Here is a 19,598-nt window from a genome sequence, read left to right as displayed (position 1 = left end):
CATGCGAGTCACTTTATTACTTGCTTGGAGCTCGATATCCTCACGGGCTGTGTGGCTGGAGGAACTTTTGGGATGAAATATCAGATCTCCATCCTAATTAATGTCAGTTTGACCTCCCAGCCCTCCCTGTGGGAGAGGCTCCAGCTGTTGGGATTCTCTCTGGTCAGTCTGCCTTGAGAAAAGTTGGTTTTAGACCAGGGTTAATACTGCTCTGCATTTCCTGCAGTGCTCCTGAGTAGTGAGTCAAAGTACAGCTACAGAAGCCTTTTGGCTTCTGTCCTAATCCTTCCTGACCTCTCAGAGATGAAGATTTTACCTTGGAACTTTGGGGATAAATGTCCCTGTGACCATGTAACGAGTGTCTCCTTCTGGGGATGTTACAACAACATCAGGGATTTTATTTATCTATAGTTGAATAGTTTTAAACTATAAAAAAAGAGCCTAAAAGATGCAAACAAACTCTCAAATCACAGCAGCCCTGTGGTATCAGAGATTCCAGGGGAGATGTGAGGGCTGGTCTCATCCTGCAGGCTCCTTTCTGTTCCCAGCCAAGGGAACAGGAACTGGTTCTCATCAAGACTTTCTCGGGGTTGACACCTGGGAGGAGAAGAGGAAGGAGCCATTAAATCAGGAATTCTCAAGACGCCTGGGAAGAGAGGTGGTGGTGGAGTTTCTATTTGCTCATTGGTACATAGAGACAATTCCCTCCATCTCATCTGCAGGATGGAGAATTCCTTGGAGCTATCACCTCCTCAGAGGACCTGCTTGGGTGACAAGAAGTGCCTTCCCTCCATCCCCCAACCCATTTCAGACATAACTTGGTTGAGGGAGGTGGAAAACATCCCCTGAGGCCTCGTTTTGCTGGTGCACACTGAGTTTGGGTCAGACTAAATTCTCTGAGTGCCCACACCAGGAAGCAGCCTTGCTCCCCCATCCCTGGGCCCATTCCTGCACAATCCCTGGAGCTGCAGCTCCCAGCACTGTCATGGATCACCTCATGCAGGTGACACTGACAGGGTGGTCACCTCCTGCTTTGGGAGGGGACTCAGGCCCTCCTGGACTCCCAGGAAAGGGGGGGCTGTGCTCTCTGCAGGTGGAAATCCAGATGAAGAAGCACCAGGTGTGCTCAGCTGAGGCCTTACCACTGTCAGCTGTCCAGTTTTGTCCTTGAAGACCTGAGGCTCTGGCCCCACGGTGAACACCATGGTCCCCTCCTTCCCGGAGCCCACGCGGAACCGGAGGCTGCAAGCACAGAACGCCCCTGGAGAGCTCTCCCCACAGGAGGTTTTACTCCAAACCCCCTTTATTTCTGTTCCCTGGGCAAATCTCGTTAGAGGAGCAGATCAGAGCCTCCAGCTTAGGTGAATTTCCTAAACAATTGCATTATCCCAGCGAGACCAAGGGGTTGATGAATGGAACAAGGCTGCCCAGCCTGGGCTTTTGAGTGTTCCTGGTGCAATTAAGCACTGGAAGCTAAGCAGATCTGACCTGGAGGAAAGCACTGAGCACACCAAATCTAATTAGAGCTGAAACGCAAAGGCCAGGCTGAAAAGCTGGAGCAGAAGTGCAGGTTTCACCTGCCAGCTCCAATTCTCAGAGAGGCTGGAGACATGGACTGCATCCACCTGCCAGGAGCTCGGGGCTGGGACTGGGAGGAATCACATTTTGGGCTTCCTCAATCCTTCTGGGAGAGGAGCATTCGTCCTGAGGTGACCCACAGCTTCCCAGCTGGCTTTCCTGAGGCTAATGGGATCCCCTGTGGAACCACTAAAGCCATGACCTCATGCCCAGGTCACATCAGAAAACTGAAAAAAAAAAAGTGGGTTTAAACCTAGAAATAAGTTGGGTTTAGGCAGGTGGAGTATGGGCAGCTGTCAGAGCAGAGCAGCACCCCTAGCAAGGTACAAGGACTCATCAGCCTGGGAAAAGTCTGAGAAAAAGGTTGGAATGATTTTTAATACATTTTCTCTCAGTGCATCCCATTTCATCTCCCTGTGCCTCTGGAAGTCACAAAAACAGAGATGCTGCTGCACCAGGCCTGTCCAGCTTTGGGCACTGTCTGCTGGGGGGATGTCAACAGTCTTGACCTAGTCCAGGCCTAAAAGGTTTTCCCATAAAATTGAGCCTGTCCAGTGCTACCCATCCACCTTCCTGCCTTCCTTACCTTCCCTTCACCACTTTAACAAGGCTTTGCTTGTTGGCCAATATGCAGAGCTTGGTCACTGTCTCAAAGATGTGCTCACACTGCAGTATCACATCTCCCTGGAAACAAAAAAAGGGGGATAAAGTCGCCTGGCATCACCCCAGCACGTGATGGTGCAGAGAAACTCCTTTGGAATGACTACCAGGCAGAAGTGGCCAAATTAAACACCCTCTCCAGGGATTATTTAGGATTTATTTGGTCTAAAAAAAGGCAGGAGTGTGTCCAGAGAAGGGGATGGAGAATCAGCCACACCAGGAGGGGCTGAGGGAGCTGGGGGGGTTCAGCCTGGAGAAAAGGAGGTCCAGGGAGGACCTTCCCATTCTCCACCACTCCCTGACAGGTTGGGATTCCAAGTCAAAGTTTTCATGTTGAGACAGCAAGGATGTAAAGGCCTGTCTGATTACAAAGCAAATAAACACCAGGAATTGTGTCATCCCAGTTTATAGGAGGGTATTGGAAGCATCAGCCCCATCATAACCACCATCCCAATTTCCTACCTTCTGCTTGTTGTCCTCGGGAACATGAATGACCACAATCCCATCGCTCAGGTTACTGGTGGAGATCCCTTCAAAAGAAGCCCAGAATTAGAGGGAAACCTACCAAACCCAGCTCCACATCACCCTCAGCTCCTTCCTCCAGAAGAAACAACTCCAGCCCCACATGGCTACAGGGGAAATCACATTCCTGAAGGAGGGCTCTGTCCTTTCTAAGAGTGAAGAATATTCCCATTCTTTGAGCAAAACACACAAAGCTCCTACTTTGATGAATTAATCTGAGTTTTCAAAATATCTTCTGAAAGTCCTTTTATGTCACCCATTGTCCATAGCACAATTCCAACATTGGTAATTTAAACCCCTGCATGAGCTGTTTGCCCCAAACTTTTCCCTGGTGCCTTTGTTTTGGTAACAGAAGAGGGGGAAGGATCCATTCTACCTCTGAACGGTAGTTCCAACAGTGCCAGGATTAAAAAAAAAACCAGGGTAGGAAAGGTTTGGGTTCTTTTTTTCTCCCCTCTATGCCAGCAGAAAGTGATGTCCTCCTGCATTTAAACATTTCAAGGAACCCTTACTCATAAAATCATCCTTCAAGGCTTTGTCCAGCCCCCAGGAAAAGAGGGACAGATCATTCAAATAACTTTGCAAGACAAAGTCTCAGGATGTCATCCTTCCTAGAGGATACCTGGCAGGACAGGAATCCCCACAACAACTCACAGAATCATCATGGAGTGGTTTGGATTGGAAGGAACATTTAGGATCATCCCATTCCACCTGTCCCGCTAGTCCAGGTTGCTCCCAGTCCCACCCAGCCTTGGACAATGGATCTCACTGGTACCTTTCAGGGTGGAATATTCAATTTTCTGCTTGATCTTGGCCATCTCCACCACGTAGGCTGAGCTCTGGGTCAGCACCAGGAGCCGCTCCCGCGCCTTGAACCCGTTCCTGTCATATTTTATCACGGGGGTCACATACTGAAAACAACGAGTTGGAATCAGCATTTCCACTACTGCAAGCTCCTGCTCCAGGGGTTTGGATTTTCCTGCCTGGAAGCAGCTCAGAGAGGAGCAGCTCTGCCCGTGGAGCTGCAGGTCCCAGCGCACAGGGATCTGGGTTCTCTACACTGGGAAATTCAGGAGGCAGAATCCTGGGAATGATGGGGCCCCTGTGCCCTCTATGCCATAATCATGGGAAGTGCAGGGACACTCCAGCTCTGCTCCTGCCCTGGACAGGGCTAGGAATGTTCTTTAAGCTTTCATTAAAAGGAATCTTAAATAACTTTTAATTAGGTGTATTTTGAGACCTGTCTCAAATTTAAAAGCAAGGAAATGGTGGCACTGCTGCTCTTCATCAGTCCCTGAGTGAGCAACCAGCTCCAGGACACCAGTGAAGGTAATTCCAAGAGTTCTGTCCTTCCCTTACCTTGATGTTCTCCCCACGGATGAGCTGCAGCACTTTGGGGTTTAGGTCATTCTCTTCTGAGGAGAAAACCAGAAAGAAAAACTGGGTGTGGGTGCCAGAGTCACAGCCCCAGACAGACACTCCCCACACCCCAGCAAACTCCAGAGAGCTGGTTTAGCTGTCTTCATCCCAGCTGGCTTTTCCCCCTTGGAATGCTCCCTTCCAAACCGAGGGTGGTCACCTCCAGCTGCTGCCAAACCCATTTTGGTGACTTTTCCTGCCTGACAAGTAAATTCACACCAGGAGTTTCTGCCTGGTGTGAATTCTGGTTTTGGGTCTGCTGCTGATTCCCTGGTCCATCCCAGCCCCCAGGGAATTCTGCTCAGGTTTAAGGCTTTCTGTCCCAGAGGGATCCCAGTATCCCCAGTTTGAGAACAATCCAGCAGTGATGTCATGTCACTCGATGTGACAGGGAGGAACTCCAATGGCAGGTGATGCTGCCTCTGCCAGGAGGGAATTTCTCTTGGGAAAGAGTTTGTTTGGTCAAGCAGGAATTTACAGAGCCAGGAGGACGTGGCTGAGGCTTCCAGGGGTTTGCTGCACTCACTCAGGCGGGTCTCCAGGAAGGGCTGGCTGAGGCTCTCCAGGTATCCCTCCTTTTTCCCACTGAAAACAGCACTGGTCACCACCTTCTGCTGCAGCTGATGGAAGAAGGGACAGCCTTTACCCTCAGAATTCCACCACTGGGAACACCAGCAGGGACAATGCAAACACTGCTACTCCACAGCATCCTTCTGCTCACACACTGCCCACCACACTCATGGAATCTTGGAATTGTGCTGCTTTTCTCTGGGCAGCTTTGGGTTACTCTGGGAAAAGCCTACAGATTTTTGATATTTATGGATCTTTTCCAATTCTATGGAGAGCAGATTTCATGCCATAAATTAAGCCCCACTTGTCTGCTCTCTCCATCATGAGGGACACTGGAGGAAACCCCTGGCTCCAGGAGTTTGCTCTCCTACGAAAAGTTTGCTCTTATCCCTGAGAGACTGAATGGAGCAGCAGGATCAGAAGGTGCTGCCTGTGTCCCAGGTGATCCTCAGGGATCACACCTGTTTGAACTGCCACATTTGCATTCCAGGGTTTGGTTACCTGCACTTTCCTCTCAGCAGTGAGCCCTCGGCAGTATTTCCTCACCAGGTTCCTCATGCAGATTTTCCGGAGCATCTCAGATGTCTGCATTAAAAAACCCAGGAAAAAATAAAGTAGGGAAGTTGTGCAAACAGCTCTGCCTGTGCCATGAGCCTAGAACCCCGTGGGATTAATTTTGTTTTTATTAGGGCTCGAGTTCACTCTTCTGTCAGTGCATTTTCCCTTTTTATTGCTTAAACCAACAGGGAGCTTCCTCATTTCTCTTGGAAACCACAACCACTGTGCTATTCCACCCATTCCCACCCAAACACAGCAGATCTTGGGGTTTTCCAAAGGATGAGCCAGCAGCAGATCATTTTCTCCCACCCAGAATGTGCACACACACGGCCACCAAACAGGGGCCACCTCCACCTCTCCCAAAGCCTCCAGAACCCCTCACCTCTTCCAGGATGGAGGGAGGCTTGAGCCAGCTCTGGTCCAAGACATTTTTTGGGAGGTGGTCTCGGAGTTTCATCAGGTAGTGGTACTGTGAAAGCCTCACAAAGTCCCTGTTCTCCGGGCAAAGAGGCTTCTTCCGATTGATGAAGCCGTTTATGAACCTACAGAAAATACCCCATGACCTCCAGAAATCCAGGGAAATGAGGGGATGAAAAGGCTAAGGATCACTGGTATTAACACTGAGGGTCAGCCATGGAAATCTCAAGCTTTAGAATATTCTAAATATTGACAGGTTTTTACCAAGTTCTGTTGGCCAAACCACAGTGCTTTGGAGTTCAGAAGGAATCAGCTCTACTTCAGGGTTTAGGGGTGTGGAGAGGGAGGATGAAGAGAATGGAGGGGCATTAAAAGAATTACGAGGAAATTCTTCCCTTTGAGGATGGTGAGGCCCTGGCACAGGCTCCCAGAGAAGCTGTGGTTGCCCCTGGATCCCTGGAAGTGTCCAAGGCCAGGCTGGACAGGGCTTGGAGCAACCCGGGACAGTGGGAGGTGTCCCCTTGGTGGCAAGGGGAACTGGATGGGCTCCTAGGTCCCTTCCAACCCAAACCATTCTGGGATTCTGTGGCTGGGCAATATGGTTGGGACAGTTACTTCCTGATGGTCTGCACTGCCCACGTCCTCTTCTTGGCCGCCCTCCGTGCCAGGGCTCCTCTCCAACAGGCCTCCAGCTTGATTGCTGCAAGAGGGAATCAGTCCTGGGCCTTGACCTTCACATTCACCCAGCAGAAGCTAAAACTGGTTATTTTGCAGCTCTAAAAACCAGCTGGTGGGAACAGCAAGTTTGGAATGCTTTCTTCTCCGTGGTGGATCAAGTTCCACCTGTGCTGTGGGGCTCAGCATCAAGGCCAGGCCTTGTCCCTGCTCTGCCTCCTGCTGTCCCTGCCCACAGCCCAAAAAGCTGCTTTGAGGCTGCACTTTACATCAGCCTGCTGTGAAAAGAGGGGTTTTTCCCCCAGCAGCTGAGGATCAACCCCCAGGTACCCCAGAATGTCCCCAGTGTGTGACAGAGGCGCTGCTGCTGCTCAGAGCTGCTCCCACAGCTGAGGCCGTGGTGTGAGGGTCCAAACAGAACTAAAGGAACCTCTGGAAAAGCTCTGGGAATGCTCTGGGTGCAGCTGCCACCTCCTATGACCCCAACAGCCCCAAGTGCTGCCCACAGCACCACGGATTTGGGACCTCCCAAGGCTCCAGTCCCTGAAGAAAGCCCAGCCCTGAGAGAATCCCCCACTGCAGAGCCTGTACCTGCTTTCCTCTTCTTCTGGTACGCTCTTTTCCCAAGGAATCCTTTATATTTGGCCTGGAGTCTTGAAACTGGAAAGAAGGCAGAGAGATCACTGTCACCTGCAGGGTCAGGGTGGTGAGGAGCTGTGCCCCTCCATGGCACAGGGGACAGAGGGGCCACAGCGCCAACGGGACCAGGAGCAGCCCCTGTAGGGACCGTGCCCTTTAGTTCTGCTTCTCAAGGATCAGGTACCCCGAGGATGAGACAGAAGAGCCCCCCAATCCCAAGGGAAAGGCACTTGGTGCATCTGGGCATGGACAGGGAGGTACTCACAGCACTGAGGAGCTCCAAAGGAGCCACATACCCACAACTCAAGCAGGGATTTCCCCCCCCAGCCTGGAGCAACTTTATTGAGTTTTCCATGGATTCTGAGAGCTGTGCAGACCAGGGTTGGGAGGGACCTTAAAGCCCATCCCATTCCACCCCCTGCCATGGGCTGGGATACCTTCCACCATCCCAGGCTGCTCCAAGCCCCATTCAAGCCAGACCCAGGAAGAAGGTCCCTGGCCAAGGGAACTGGAACCTTACTCAGCAGGTGCTTTCTGTACTCAAAGGCATCTTCCGTGGCAAACAGGGTCTTTGGGAAACGGATGAATATTTTGGTTCTGAAAAAGAGACCAGGAGCAGGTTATCCATGGTGAGCCATCCTTCCTGAGCAGGCTCAGAGCCCCCCAGACAGCTGTAATGCCACCCAAACCTGAGCTGCCTTGGGCTGCCCAGGGAAGCAGGAGAAGCTGGAGCCCTAACAAAGAAATGGAAGAAATGAGGTTGGATTCAAGCTCCCATGGATAACAGGTAAAAATAATGAGGAAATTTGTGCATCTGGGGATTTTGTCTCTCTCCTTGCTCCTGTCACAGACAGCACAGAGGATCCAGGACAGCAAACACTGAGCAGCCAGAGCAAGGAACTTACCTTCCTAATTTGTACTCCTCAGGCTTGTAACCAATGTGTTTGATGAGTGTCTCCACACCCTGTGCTGCTGGACCGTGCCAGTGTGGCCAGGTAGCTGGACAGAGACATTTGTACCTGAAACATCAGCAGGCCATCAATGCAAACTACCTGAAGTTTGAGGAACCCCTTCCTGAAACGACCCCTGAAATTCCCTCTGCTTTACTCAAGGCAGGAGATGCCAACGCAGATCAAAACGATGCAGACAAGAACAGGCAAAGGGTATTTTTGAAGCAGAAGGGGTTCTGCTGACAACTCTCACTACTGGGACTGGAGTTTTGCTTGCTCTGCAGCCCTCAGGAGGGCAGGATTAGCTGGTCAGAGGGGAAGCAGCTCCCTCACCTTTGCAGGAAGAGCTCGTACTTGCGGCGGTAGGCGAAGCCGGCGCGTCTCACCCGCAGGTGCTCCATCAGCCCCAGGTACTTCACCTGGTGTCGGATCAGGAAGTCATCAAACTTCCCTGCAGCAAGAGCACACCTCCACTGGTCAGGTCTGTCTGGGGAAGCTCACCCATGTGCCCATGTGTTGGGGGAAATTGGGAAGGAACCTAAACCCCAATTACCCACGGGGACAAATTTGCTGCCAGTTTAACCAAGGTGTTTAAACACAAACACAAATCCACAACATACACACGCTGCACCCTGCTCCAAAGAAATCCCTCTGTCCATTCCTTGGGCTCAGCAGAGCCTTCAGGCCCAGCCTTACCAGGCTCCTTGTTCTCATTGGGTTTGATGCAGCGTATGTACGAGGGCTCCTTGGACATCAGGATCTCGATCAGACTCGTCAGACTGTTCTTGAACTGGGTTGCAACCTAAGACAGCATCAAAAGTACTTCCTGAGCTCTGGAACTCCTCCTTGCAGGAAGGGAAATCAACTCCCTGCACCCAGCTTAAACCTGGAAGCAAAAGCTGATGGTGCATTGGTAGCCTGGAGCTTTTGGAGTGTGGTCAGTTGTGTCAGTGCTGAGCTGGAGCATCTGAGCCCTGGCCATGCAGCTGGACACAGCAGGCAGCCCTTCAGAGCCCCCTGCTCCTTGGGGGATGTGCTAGGGGATGTCACTTTGCTGGCTGCTGTCTCAGCAGCACCACTGTTCCTCTGCCAGGGAGCTCTCAGGGGTGGATGGCAGCAAAAACATCCACCAAGTGCAGGAATCCCAAAATCCCACAATTTATAGGGTGGGAAGGGCCCTCTGGAGATCACCCAGTCCAACCTCCTACCAAGGCTGGGTCACTCAAAGCAGGTGACACACAGGAATGTGTCCAGGTGGGTTTGGAATGACTCCAGGTCCTCCCTGGGCAGCTCTTCCTCAGGTTGAGGCAAAACTTGTTGTGTTTTAGTTTATGTTGTGTTTTAGTTTATGGCCATCAGGACTGAGGAAGGGATCAGTGATTAAACCAAGGCCTGGGAGCTGAGTTGATATTCAGAACTAAGACTAAAGACAGAACTCACAGTCTCTGGTCTCCTCCTGTTGTCCAGCTCTGACAGGAGGAAACAATCCCTGATGATGTTGTTCTTGGAGTTGCACAGCACCTAAAAACAGGAGGAGATAAAGGTTGCCCTATTGAGCAGCCCTTCTATTCCTCCTGGGAGCAGTACAGCCCTGAGAACATGCACAGAGATGCCTAAAGATCAGTGCTAAAGAGAAAAGGATGTTTTTGTCTGCTACAGAGAGTAAATAAATCTTCTGCACCAAGCAGGTGATATAAATGAACAGCACCCCTTTTTTTGTGCTTACCTCCTTCAGGTTTCTGTACAGCAGATCATTATTCTTCTCCAGAAATCCTGAAAAAAAATTGAATTAAAAGAAAATAGAAAAGAAAACAGGAACATTCACATCCTCAAAATTCTCACTGCAGCCACATTTAAGACTTCCAGGTCAGTGCCTGCAGAGGGCAGATATTTTGTAATTCCTCTGCCCATCAAGTCACCATCACCCAGAGCAGTTTAGGAGCTCAGGAGCTCCAGCCTGGCCATCCTCACTCACCCACAGCACAGTAGGTGACCTCTCCTGCGTAGTGGAGGAGGCGGAAATCCACCCAGTCGATGGATTTCCGCGTCTTCTGATCCGCCAGCTTGCGCCTGCCGGGGGAAAAGCCAACAGAACACCAGGGGAAAGAGCAGCAAAGAGATTCCCTCAGCTGGGGGACAGCTGGAAATGTGGTGTTTGATCCTATTGGTGGGGCTCTGACTGTGGAGTTATGGCCCTTGAGCAAACCATCATCTCTCCCTGCTGGCAGCTCCCACAAACCCCTCAGGGTACCTGGGGTCTACTCGTGGCTGTTTGGCAGTGATCACCCATTCCAGAAATATTAATATTTCCTCCCATAACATCCATTTAAATACATTTTTACTGCTTATGTGGAGAAAAAAACCCACCAGCTCCCTCAACCCCGAAGCAAACCCAGGGGGAAAAGGATTTCAGACATTTTGCCCTAGAGCAAGAACCCAAATACAAAGGAGGAATCCCAAATGTTTGAGAATAGCAGAATATTTCAGAAAGCAATGATTCCTGGGGAGAAAAAAAAAAAAAAAGAACCAAACAAGAAGAAGAAGAAGAAAAAAAAAGAACCAAACAAGAAAAAAAAAGAGCAACTTCACAGTTGAAGTTTCAGCTTTGTAAGCAGTCACAAACAGCAGAGCTGAGTGCCACAACAAGCACGTTCGTGTATCAAAGCTCCTTCCAAGAGCAGATCCCGTGGAAGTAGCTCCAGCACTTCTATTTAAAGCTTTTAATCAGGCAGAACAGCATTAAGGCACATTGTGGTGACAAGGAAGTTGGCTACAAATTTTCCACTTGGCTGTGGTGGAGTTCAGAGCTGCAGGAACAGTGACAGCTCAGCACTGTGACTCTCAATTGATGACTTGTCACAGCCCTTCAGCAGCTCCTGCAGGGAAGTGCCAGCACAGCCCGGCGCCAACGCGCTCAGCTGCCACCAGAATGGGATCCAAACCCCCTCCAAATGGAGTATGAACCAAAATGTCACTCATCTGGGGGAGAGGAGCACGAGCATTTTCTCTCTTCTTTGTACTCCAAGCTCACACAGAACAAGATGGGTGTAAATATTTACATATCCCCCCTCAGCCTCAGGCATTTGGCTCCTTGTCACAACATCTTCGGCTTCCCCTGGAGTCCCTGGGGACCAAAGCCATCTATGGCCAAAGCCATTTAACTTTCCTGGGCTAAAGTCCTGGGCCAAATCCCAGGAGCCCCAGATTTTGGTGTGGAATGACAGACTCAGAGCTCAGCATCAGAGCAGTGAAGAGAAAGAGCCCTGCTCACACCTCCCAGCACCCTAGATCCACCAGTGGAGATTTCCAACATCAGACACTGCATGGGCTCTTTGATTCCCTCTGGGACAAGGCAGAGAGTGTTCCCTCCCCAGCCCTGGCATGGATTTGGGATGGCAAGGGTCTGGGATAGGATACAGAGGGTAAATGCATACGTCACGAAGTGGGCATGGTCTCCTACTTTCTCTTCCAGCTTTTCCAAAAAGCTCAAATCTGTCGCTTCCCCAGGCCGTAAACACTCCTCATCCTGGAACAGCAGGCACTGGATCAGAGCTGCTCTGAGCTCATGTTCCCTCCTCAACAACATTTAGGACAACTTTGCCCCAAAGCTCCATTGTCGGGGAAGCAGAACATCCCCCACCAGCTTTTCCAAAAAGCTCAAATCTGTCGCTTCCCCAGGCCGTAAACACTCCTCATCCTGGAACAGCAGGCACTGGATCAGAGCTGCTCTGAGCTCATGTTCCCTCCTCAACAACATTTAGGACAACTTTGCCCCACAAACCCAAAGCTGCATTGCAGGGGAAGCAGAACATCCCCCATCTTTAACTCCCCCTGAAACCAGATTCTCTGCCTCACCCTCCGGGTGTTTGTTACAGGAATCTGTGTTTATGCTCTGGATAACACAGACCCATCCCATAATTAGAGGGGAAAATGTGATTAAGAAACATTAGAGCAAAGCACAGGCTGCATTTTAATTTAGTACAAACTCTGTTCTTACCAGGATGGAGATTATTCCTTTGTGCTTCTGCTCAACCAAGTCACAGATGATTTTGTTGTTAAAATATGGGATTGGTTCCCACTGGAAAAGGGGAAAAGGAAGAACAGTTTTAGATGAAGACCTTTTCTTTGCAATTTTTAAAGTTCTTTGGTACTTAAATAAGATGCAGCCTCAGATCCCACTGAAATGTGTGGTGTGAATTAGGACCCACTGAAGGAAAAGGTGACAGCACAGTGATCCATGATCCCACTCCAGAGTTCTCCTGCTTCCAGCAGCCCACACCATCCGCTTGTTCTCTACATAAATCCTCTCTGTCTTTCCATGTTTTACACTGCTGGAATCCCTCATTCTCCAGGGACGTTGTCACTGCTGAGCATCTGAATTTTGGGGAAGGTCCTGCTTCTTCCTTAAATGATGTCAATTAAATTTGGGTTAAATTGCACTTCAAAAGAGCTACAGAAAGAGACCCCTGCTAATCCTACACTTCCCATGGGAACAATAGCAATCAGGATGGCTTTCACATTGGTGATCAAAAGCATTCAGTGTAATGGCAGTTCAAAGGGAAAAGGGAGGGGGAAATATAATTTACCTCAATGCCTTCCAGTTCATATTCCTCCTGCTCTGCCTTCAGGGTCATCTCAATCAGCAGCTGCTGCAGCTTCTCGTTGCAGTAATTAATGCAGAACTGCTCAAAACTTCAGGGAGGTTAAATGAGCAGCAGGTTTGATGTGATCCAGGGGCAGTTTTGCTTCTTCCTCCACAGACTAAACCACCCATTCCCACACAGAGACCAAGCCCCCACTCCCACAGGGACCAAATTCTCCATTTTTATATGGACCAAACCCCCCATTCCCACACAAACAAGCCCACCCCTTGCTCCCACACTGTTGCACCACAGCCCAAGGCAAAGCTTTTCCTGGGGTCCAGCAAACCCTGCACTCAGGTTTTTAGTGCCCTGTACTGGGCTGAGGGCACTCTCAAAAATTGATGCAGGAATGTCCTGTACCCCCAGGTCCCCCCAAATCCCAGGAACAGCCCTTACCTGTTTGTGTCCAGCACTTCAAAGCCATAAATATCCAGCAGGCCAATGACTGTTTTCTGAGTGGAGTCCTGTCAAAAACAGCCCTGCTCTGCCATTGCTCCTTCCCTGCAGGTGGCTGCTCTCACCTGAACTTCAAACTTTCTCTTTTCAGAGAAATCTCAGTGGAGAAGCCACTTTAAGGCAGGTGATGAAGTGCTAAAACTCTTTAACAGGGAGTAACTAAAGGGTTTTCCAGCTCAGGGCTGGGGCATGTCCCAGCAGCAATTATCCAACATCCCAGGTATTTGGTGATGAGGGTTGTGGGGCCTCTCTGGAGAAACTGCTCAGCATTTTAGGAGCATTCAGGACGCCAAGAAACCAACCTTGTTGGCAAGAGAGCCATTGATTTTGTTGACCAGCCATGTGAAAGTCCTTCCATAAATTGCTTTTGCTACGGCGTCCCGGGCGTAGAATGCCAAATCCACATTCAGTGGGCTGAGCACCTGGAAATAAAGATATCCCAGAGAGGATGAACACCACGGGGGATCAGAGCAAACTGCTGCCCAGCCAGGTCACATCTGTGGCTTGGAGAAGAAGCCACATTGTCCTACAGCACAGCACAGCCACCCTGGACTGCAGCTATTCCTGCAGGGGGTTAGAATGGGATCATTTAAGGTCCTTTCCAACCCAAACCACTCTGGAATTCCCTAATTTTCCCTACAGCTTTATTTTCCATCAGTGTTCCTTCAGTCTGGTGTATCCCCACCTGCCAGCAGGTTTGGGACACTACATTTTGGTGGGTATTAATTAGATGAAGCAGGAAAATATTCTGACCTCATTTTACTTCTATATTATTAAAATAAAAATATAAAATGTTCAAAGAGTGGTCTCCTCTGTTTGTGCAGTCCAGTTTCCCAGGAAGCACCGTGGCCTGGGCAAGGGGAAATTGTTTGGCTCAAACACAATTCCCTGTTACAGCTTTTTTAACAGCTCTTGCCTTGTTCAGCAATAGAACTCCAATATATTTTAGTTTAACATCTCAGACTGGAAGAAGGGGATGTGGAGGAGAGGAACAGACAGAAGGATCTGGTTTACACTCAGAACTGGCTCCTCTCCCACCCCACCCCAGCTGGGGGTCTCCCAGATCATTCCCTGGTACCTCCTCGGATCTGGCTTCGATCTTCCTGTGGGTGAGAGCTTCCTGCAGGATGGACAGGTGAGCACCCAGGAGCTGCAGGGAGAGAAATATCTGCACTCAGAGCACAGCCACAGGTCCCTGTTTAAATAGGCAGCACTGTGTGATCAGCAGGGCACAACCCCCAGCCCCTCCCCAGCACCCCCATCTTGGAGCCACAGGAAATCAGGAAACTTCAGGGAGAAAACTCGAGGTGGTTTACAACAAGAGCTGGGCATTTTTAGAGTTATCCTTGTGCTTTTGGGAATAAATATTTTGTACCAATAATCCCTGCCCTTCAAGGATCAGGTTTTCCTCCTAGCACTGGGAATTCTGACCCCATCTGGGCAGAGGCACCTTGGAAATCCACTTGATCTGGGAGCCGTCGCGGATGATGGCGTGGCCATTGCTGTCCTCCTCAAACTGGATGTTCCCAAGGTGCAGGACACTGGCAACGATTCCAAAGAGATGCTGATAACGGGAGATATTCCATTAGAACATGGCTTCTCACAGCCCTGTGGGGTGGTGCTGATCTTTCCTGCCATTAATTAACAGAATTTTGGCAGGGCTGAAGGAGGAGAACCAGAGGATCCGGTACCAACCCTGGCATCGTGCTCTTCACCACCCACTCCCTCAATCCCACTGAATCATGGAATCCCAGAGTGGTTGGGGGTGGAAAGGAACTTAGAGATGATTTAGTTCCACCCCTGCCAGGGCAGGGACACCTTCCACTATCCCAGGTTGCTCCAAGCCCCATCCATCCTTGGGCACTTCCAGGGATGGGGCAGCCACAGCTTTTGTGGGTAATCTGTGCCAGGGACCCAATTTCTTCCCAATATCTAATCCAAACCTACAGTGTGGCAGTGGGAAGTCATTCCCCTTTGTCCTGTCACACTTTGTCCTTGTCCACAATCCCTCTCCATGTTTCTTGTGAGCCCCTTCAGCCCTGACCACCCAAAGTGTGTCCTGTTCCACCTTTCACCCCTCTCCACAGCTGTTCCCACCACTTCAGGAACAGAGCAGTGCCCTCCTCTCTGAAATCCCTTTGCTCAGTCCCCTTTAACCGGCAGTACCTCGATATCTTTTTCAGTGAAGTCAATGATGGAAAAAGCTTTCCGGACTATTTTCCAGTCATTCTTGTCATTGATAGAAAACACTTTGGCACATCGACCCTAGGCAGCAAAGGAAAGATGAATTAATACAATTAATTGGTAAAGAACTTTTATTATCAGCAAACACAGATACTTCTGGGCACACTGGTTTGATTTCCAGTTCTCTCAGTGAGTTTTTTCACTGTTATTAATCCTGAGCATGGCTCCTTTGATCAAATCTTTCAGTTTATACTGGAAACCCCAAATAAATCAAACCCCTGAGTGTGGAGAGCATCACCATAAACTGGCTGAAGCTCTGCAGAGCTTGATCTTCCAGCCATCCTTTATTTTTAGGGTAAGAATACCTTCTGCCCAAGCTGCATTTTCCATCCCTACAGTTCCTGATGAGCCCCAGAGCAGCTGCAGCCCCCGCTGACCTGGATGAGGTACGTGTACTTCTGGGGGTTGCGCTCCAGCCCGAGCCAGCAGAGCAGATCCTTGTCTCCCCCCTCCAGCAGCTGGTAGAAAATATGGAAATTCCTCTCTCCGTGGTTTTGGTGGACAACTCGGGATTTCTCAATCAGGTAGCTGAGGATGTGCCCTCCCACTGGAGCTCCCTGGCAGAGTAAAGCAGGCAGATCAACACCAAAAATACCAACAATCCCTGTGACTGCTGTTTCTTTACTCCCAGGAACGAGGAATAGGCTCAGGAAAAGCCAAATTCTGCTGTCATTTATCTGCCACCTTTTGTTTAAGATTGTCCAGCAACAGTACAAGGATTTGCTGTCCTGTAAAAGTAACCTGAGCTTTAGAACTCTCTATCAACTTTCCGTGGAGCACTGCCAGGACTGCCAGCAAGGCTGGAAGTTTTCAGGATGGATAACCAGTGACCTCACCTGCAAAATGCAAGGTCTGCAAAAAGAGGGTCAGAAATGTGCAGGGTAAGAATTAATAAATCGTGGGCTGCCTGCTCAGCATCCAGGAGGTTTCTCAGACACAGCTCCTTTTGCCAGCGCTCCACTGAGTTTGTTCTCACCTTAAAATCAAACTGGATGTCCATGTACTTCCCAAATCTGCTGGAGTTGTCGTTGCGCAGGGTTTTTGCATTCCCAAAAGCCTGGGGGTAAGCAGAGAGGGAAAGTCACTTCTCACCTCACTGGCACCAAGTAACCAAGACTTTCTACTTCAGCCAAGTCCCACTGAATTTAGTGGGATTAAAGAAATACAAACTAATGCATTTCCATAGCTATAAAATGGAATTCAGCTAAGCCAATTACTGATTTTTCTTATCTAACCTATAAGTGAGGCCCCAAGGAAATGCTGCACGGTGCAGTTTTTTTTTGTATTTTCTTGCATTTCTTCCAGCCATCCTCAAATCAAACCCCAAATTAAAATTTTCGAACATTAAATGATACTAAATCCCAAATATTCTTTCAGAGGCTGTTCCAGTATTGGCCATTCTTGCTCAGGGCTGCAGATTTGCAGGGAATCCTCGAGCAGTGAGGCCACCAACTCCAACCCCTCTGCATTTTTGGTCTTCCTTTGGTTCCTCACCTCGAGGACGGGGTTGGAGAGCAGGAGCCGGTCCCGGACAGTCTGGAGCTGCTCTGTGGTGGGACAGGTGACTGCATAGTACTGCAGGATCTTCTTGGATGCCTCTGTCTTGCCAGCCCCACTCTCCCCAGAGATGAGGATGAAGTGGTTGTTGTACTCACTGCACATCACCCTGTAGGCGTTGTCAGCTATGGCATAGCTGGGATAGGCACAGGAGGGGAAACATCCATTAGGAATGGCACAGGAGGAGGAATAGCAAAGGTTTCCAAGAGTTTTTACTCCTGGTTTAATTTTACAAGTGTTGGACAGGGTCATAGAATCCCAAAATGGGTCGGAAGGGATGGTAGGGATCATCTCATTCTGGGCAGGGATACCCACTGCCAAAGCTGGGCTCAAAACCTGAGCCTGACTCAAGGCCTGACAGTAAAAACCAGGCCTAGTGACTGTGGACACCCCCCGTGGTGGCAGTAGAGCATTACAGGGAAATCCCAAAATTAGGAATACCCACAGAGATGCCTTGGGAACACTCACAGGTGTGGGGGCAGCTCAAAGAAGTTCACGCCCCGATAAAGCTGCATCTGAGACACTGTGTAAATGTCCAGCTCCTGGTAGGGGTTCACAGACACGAGGAGAGAACCAATGTAGGTCTGCAGGGAGAGAGAGCCTGGTGGGATACCTGCTCCACCCCAAAATCCCAAAGGAGGAGCCAAGAGACAGCCACTCCACCCAAAATCCCAAAGGAGGAGCCAAGGGACACCTGCTCCATCCAAAGTCCCAAAGGAGGAGCCAAGGGACAACTGTTCCACCCAAAATCCCAAAGGAGGAGCCAAGTATCTCAGGACATAATCCACAAACAAATGTCAAAGCTGGTACAGAGCTTGTTATGGAAGAACCAAACCAACCAAGCAGAACTCTTCCCAAACTGACACCAAACTTCTTCCAAAATCACCTTGGTTACAAGTAAAGCTGAACCATGAGAGCAAGCTCAGATCTTGACAATTCAAATGCAAGGGATCCCTTGGTACTTCCAGGACCCTTTTCCTACTAAAGTTAACACAACACAGAATAAAATCCTTAGCCCTTCCCAGACAAACCTTGCCCTGCCTTCCTTCAATCACAGTGCTCCCTTTTCCATTCCCTTCCTATTTACTGCACATCCTTTAAAGCTTCACAAGGCAACTCAGCGCAAGCTGAGATTTATTTTCACCAGTCCAAGTAGATAAATTACTCCTGGGTGATCACTCTGCTGGGCACTACCAACACCTTGTTAGATCCACAGAGGATACTCAGCTCTTCCTCCTGGACCTCAGCAGCAAAGCCACCTCAGGGACATCTCAGCAGCCACAAGGCCACCTCAGGGACATTTCAGCACTCACAAGGCCACATCAGGGACATCTCAGCAGCCACAAGGCCACCTCAGGGACATTTCAGCACTCACAAGGCCACATCAGGGACATTTCAGCACTCACAAGGCCACCTTAGGGACATCTCAGCAGCCACAAGGCCACCTCAGGGACATTTTAGCACTCACAAGACCACCTCAGGGACATCTCAGCACTCACAAGGCCACCTCAGGGACATTTCAGCACTCACAAGGCCACCTCAGGGACATCTCAGCAGCCACAAGGCCACCTCAGGGACATTTCAGCACTCACAAGGCCACCTTAGGGACATCTCAGCAGCCACAAGGCCACCTCAGGGACATTTTAGCACTCACAAGGCCACCTCAGGGACATCTCAGCACTCACAAGGCCACCTCAGGGACATTTCAGCACTCACAAGGCCACCTTAGGGACATCTCAGCAGCCACAAGGCCACCTCAGGGACATTTCAGCCCTCACAAGGCCACCTTAGGGACATCTCAGCTCAGCTCTTCCTCCTGGACCTGAGCAGCAAAGCCACCTCAGGGACATCTCAGCACTCACAAGGCCACCTCAGGGACATCTCAGCACTCACAAGGCCACATCAGGGACATTTCAGCACTCACAAGGCCACCTTAGGGACATCTCAGCAGCCACAAGGCCACCTCAGGGACATTTCAGCACTCACAAGGCCACCTTAGGGACATCTCAGCAGCCACAAGGCCACCTCAGGGACATTTTAGCACTCACAAGACCACCTCAGGGACATCTCAGCACTCACAAGGCCACCTCAGGGACATTTCAGCACTCACAAGGCCACCTCAGGGACATCTCAGCAGCCACAAGGCCACATCAGGGACATTTTAGCAGCCACCAGGCCACCTCAGGGACATCTCAGCAGCGACCAGCCCACCTCAGGGACATCTCAGCAGCCACCAGGCCACCCGAGGGACATCTCAGCAGCCACCAGCCCACCTGAGGGACACTTACATAGATGAGGTTCTCCTGGTAGCGCTTGCGAAGGTTGTTGAGGAAAGCAGCCTCACTGGTGTGGGAATCCAGAAGGACAAAATCCTGCACCCCGACCTTGTCCCGGGCTATCAGAGCCCCTTCCATGTTGGCGTCGCCGTTCTCGTCCACCTCCTCCTTCTGCAACACAAAGGTTGTGGGGTGCAGGGTCAGGAGGGGGCAGAGAGGGCCATTCCCGGGGACAAAAATCAGCCTTGCACAGGTAATTCCAAGAGATTCCAGCTTGTCCAAGGGTTATTCCTTGTCCAAGGATGGCAATTCCATCCAAGCTCTTCCCAGTCCAGACGTGCCAGACTCGCTGCTATGAGCAGGAAGGAAGATCCCAGTTTCCATAAAGACTGAGACAAACCCAGCCCTGGAGATGTAGTCAGGATCTGAACACT

At 50.2% G+C, this 19,598-nt stretch overlaps 1 protein-coding gene across 1 annotated transcript; it reads right to left on the bottom strand.

Annotated features, from left to right (window-relative positions):
• Positions 1-573: 573 nt before the first annotated feature.
• MYO1H (myosin IH) lies at positions 574-19,329 on the bottom strand. Its single transcript, XM_041410404.1, has 31 exons — positions 19,177-19,329; positions 17,357-17,472; positions 16,826-17,024; positions 16,308-16,388; positions 15,709-15,888; positions 15,254-15,352; positions 14,538-14,651; positions 14,166-14,237; positions 13,390-13,509; positions 13,028-13,095; positions 12,575-12,680; positions 11,986-12,066; positions 11,423-11,514; positions 9,964-10,058; positions 9,715-9,761; positions 9,429-9,509; positions 8,685-8,790; positions 8,322-8,439; positions 7,944-8,057; positions 7,559-7,635; positions 6,991-7,059; positions 6,340-6,424; positions 5,690-5,849; positions 5,251-5,334; positions 4,706-4,799; positions 4,120-4,175; positions 3,536-3,671; positions 2,701-2,768; positions 2,165-2,262; positions 1,143-1,242; positions 574-597 (listed from the first exon to the last, which is right to left on the bottom strand). Exons 1-31 carry the CDS (start codon positions 19,300-19,302, stop codon positions 574-576), a joined length of 3,066 nt encoding a protein of 1,021 aa, XP_041266338.1. The 5' UTR covers positions 19,303-19,329.
• Between the last annotated feature and the right edge of the window lie 269 nt (positions 19,330-19,598).

The sequence above is a fragment of the Onychostruthus taczanowskii genome, unplaced genomic scaffold (assembly GCF_017590055.1).
Source record: "Onychostruthus taczanowskii isolate IOZ18803 unplaced genomic scaffold, ASM1759005v1 scaffold32, whole genome shotgun sequence".
NCBI classification, from domain to species: domain Eukaryota; kingdom Metazoa; phylum Chordata; class Aves; order Passeriformes; family Passeridae; genus Onychostruthus; species Onychostruthus taczanowskii.
This window is presented reverse-complemented; position numbering and strand designations above follow the sequence as displayed.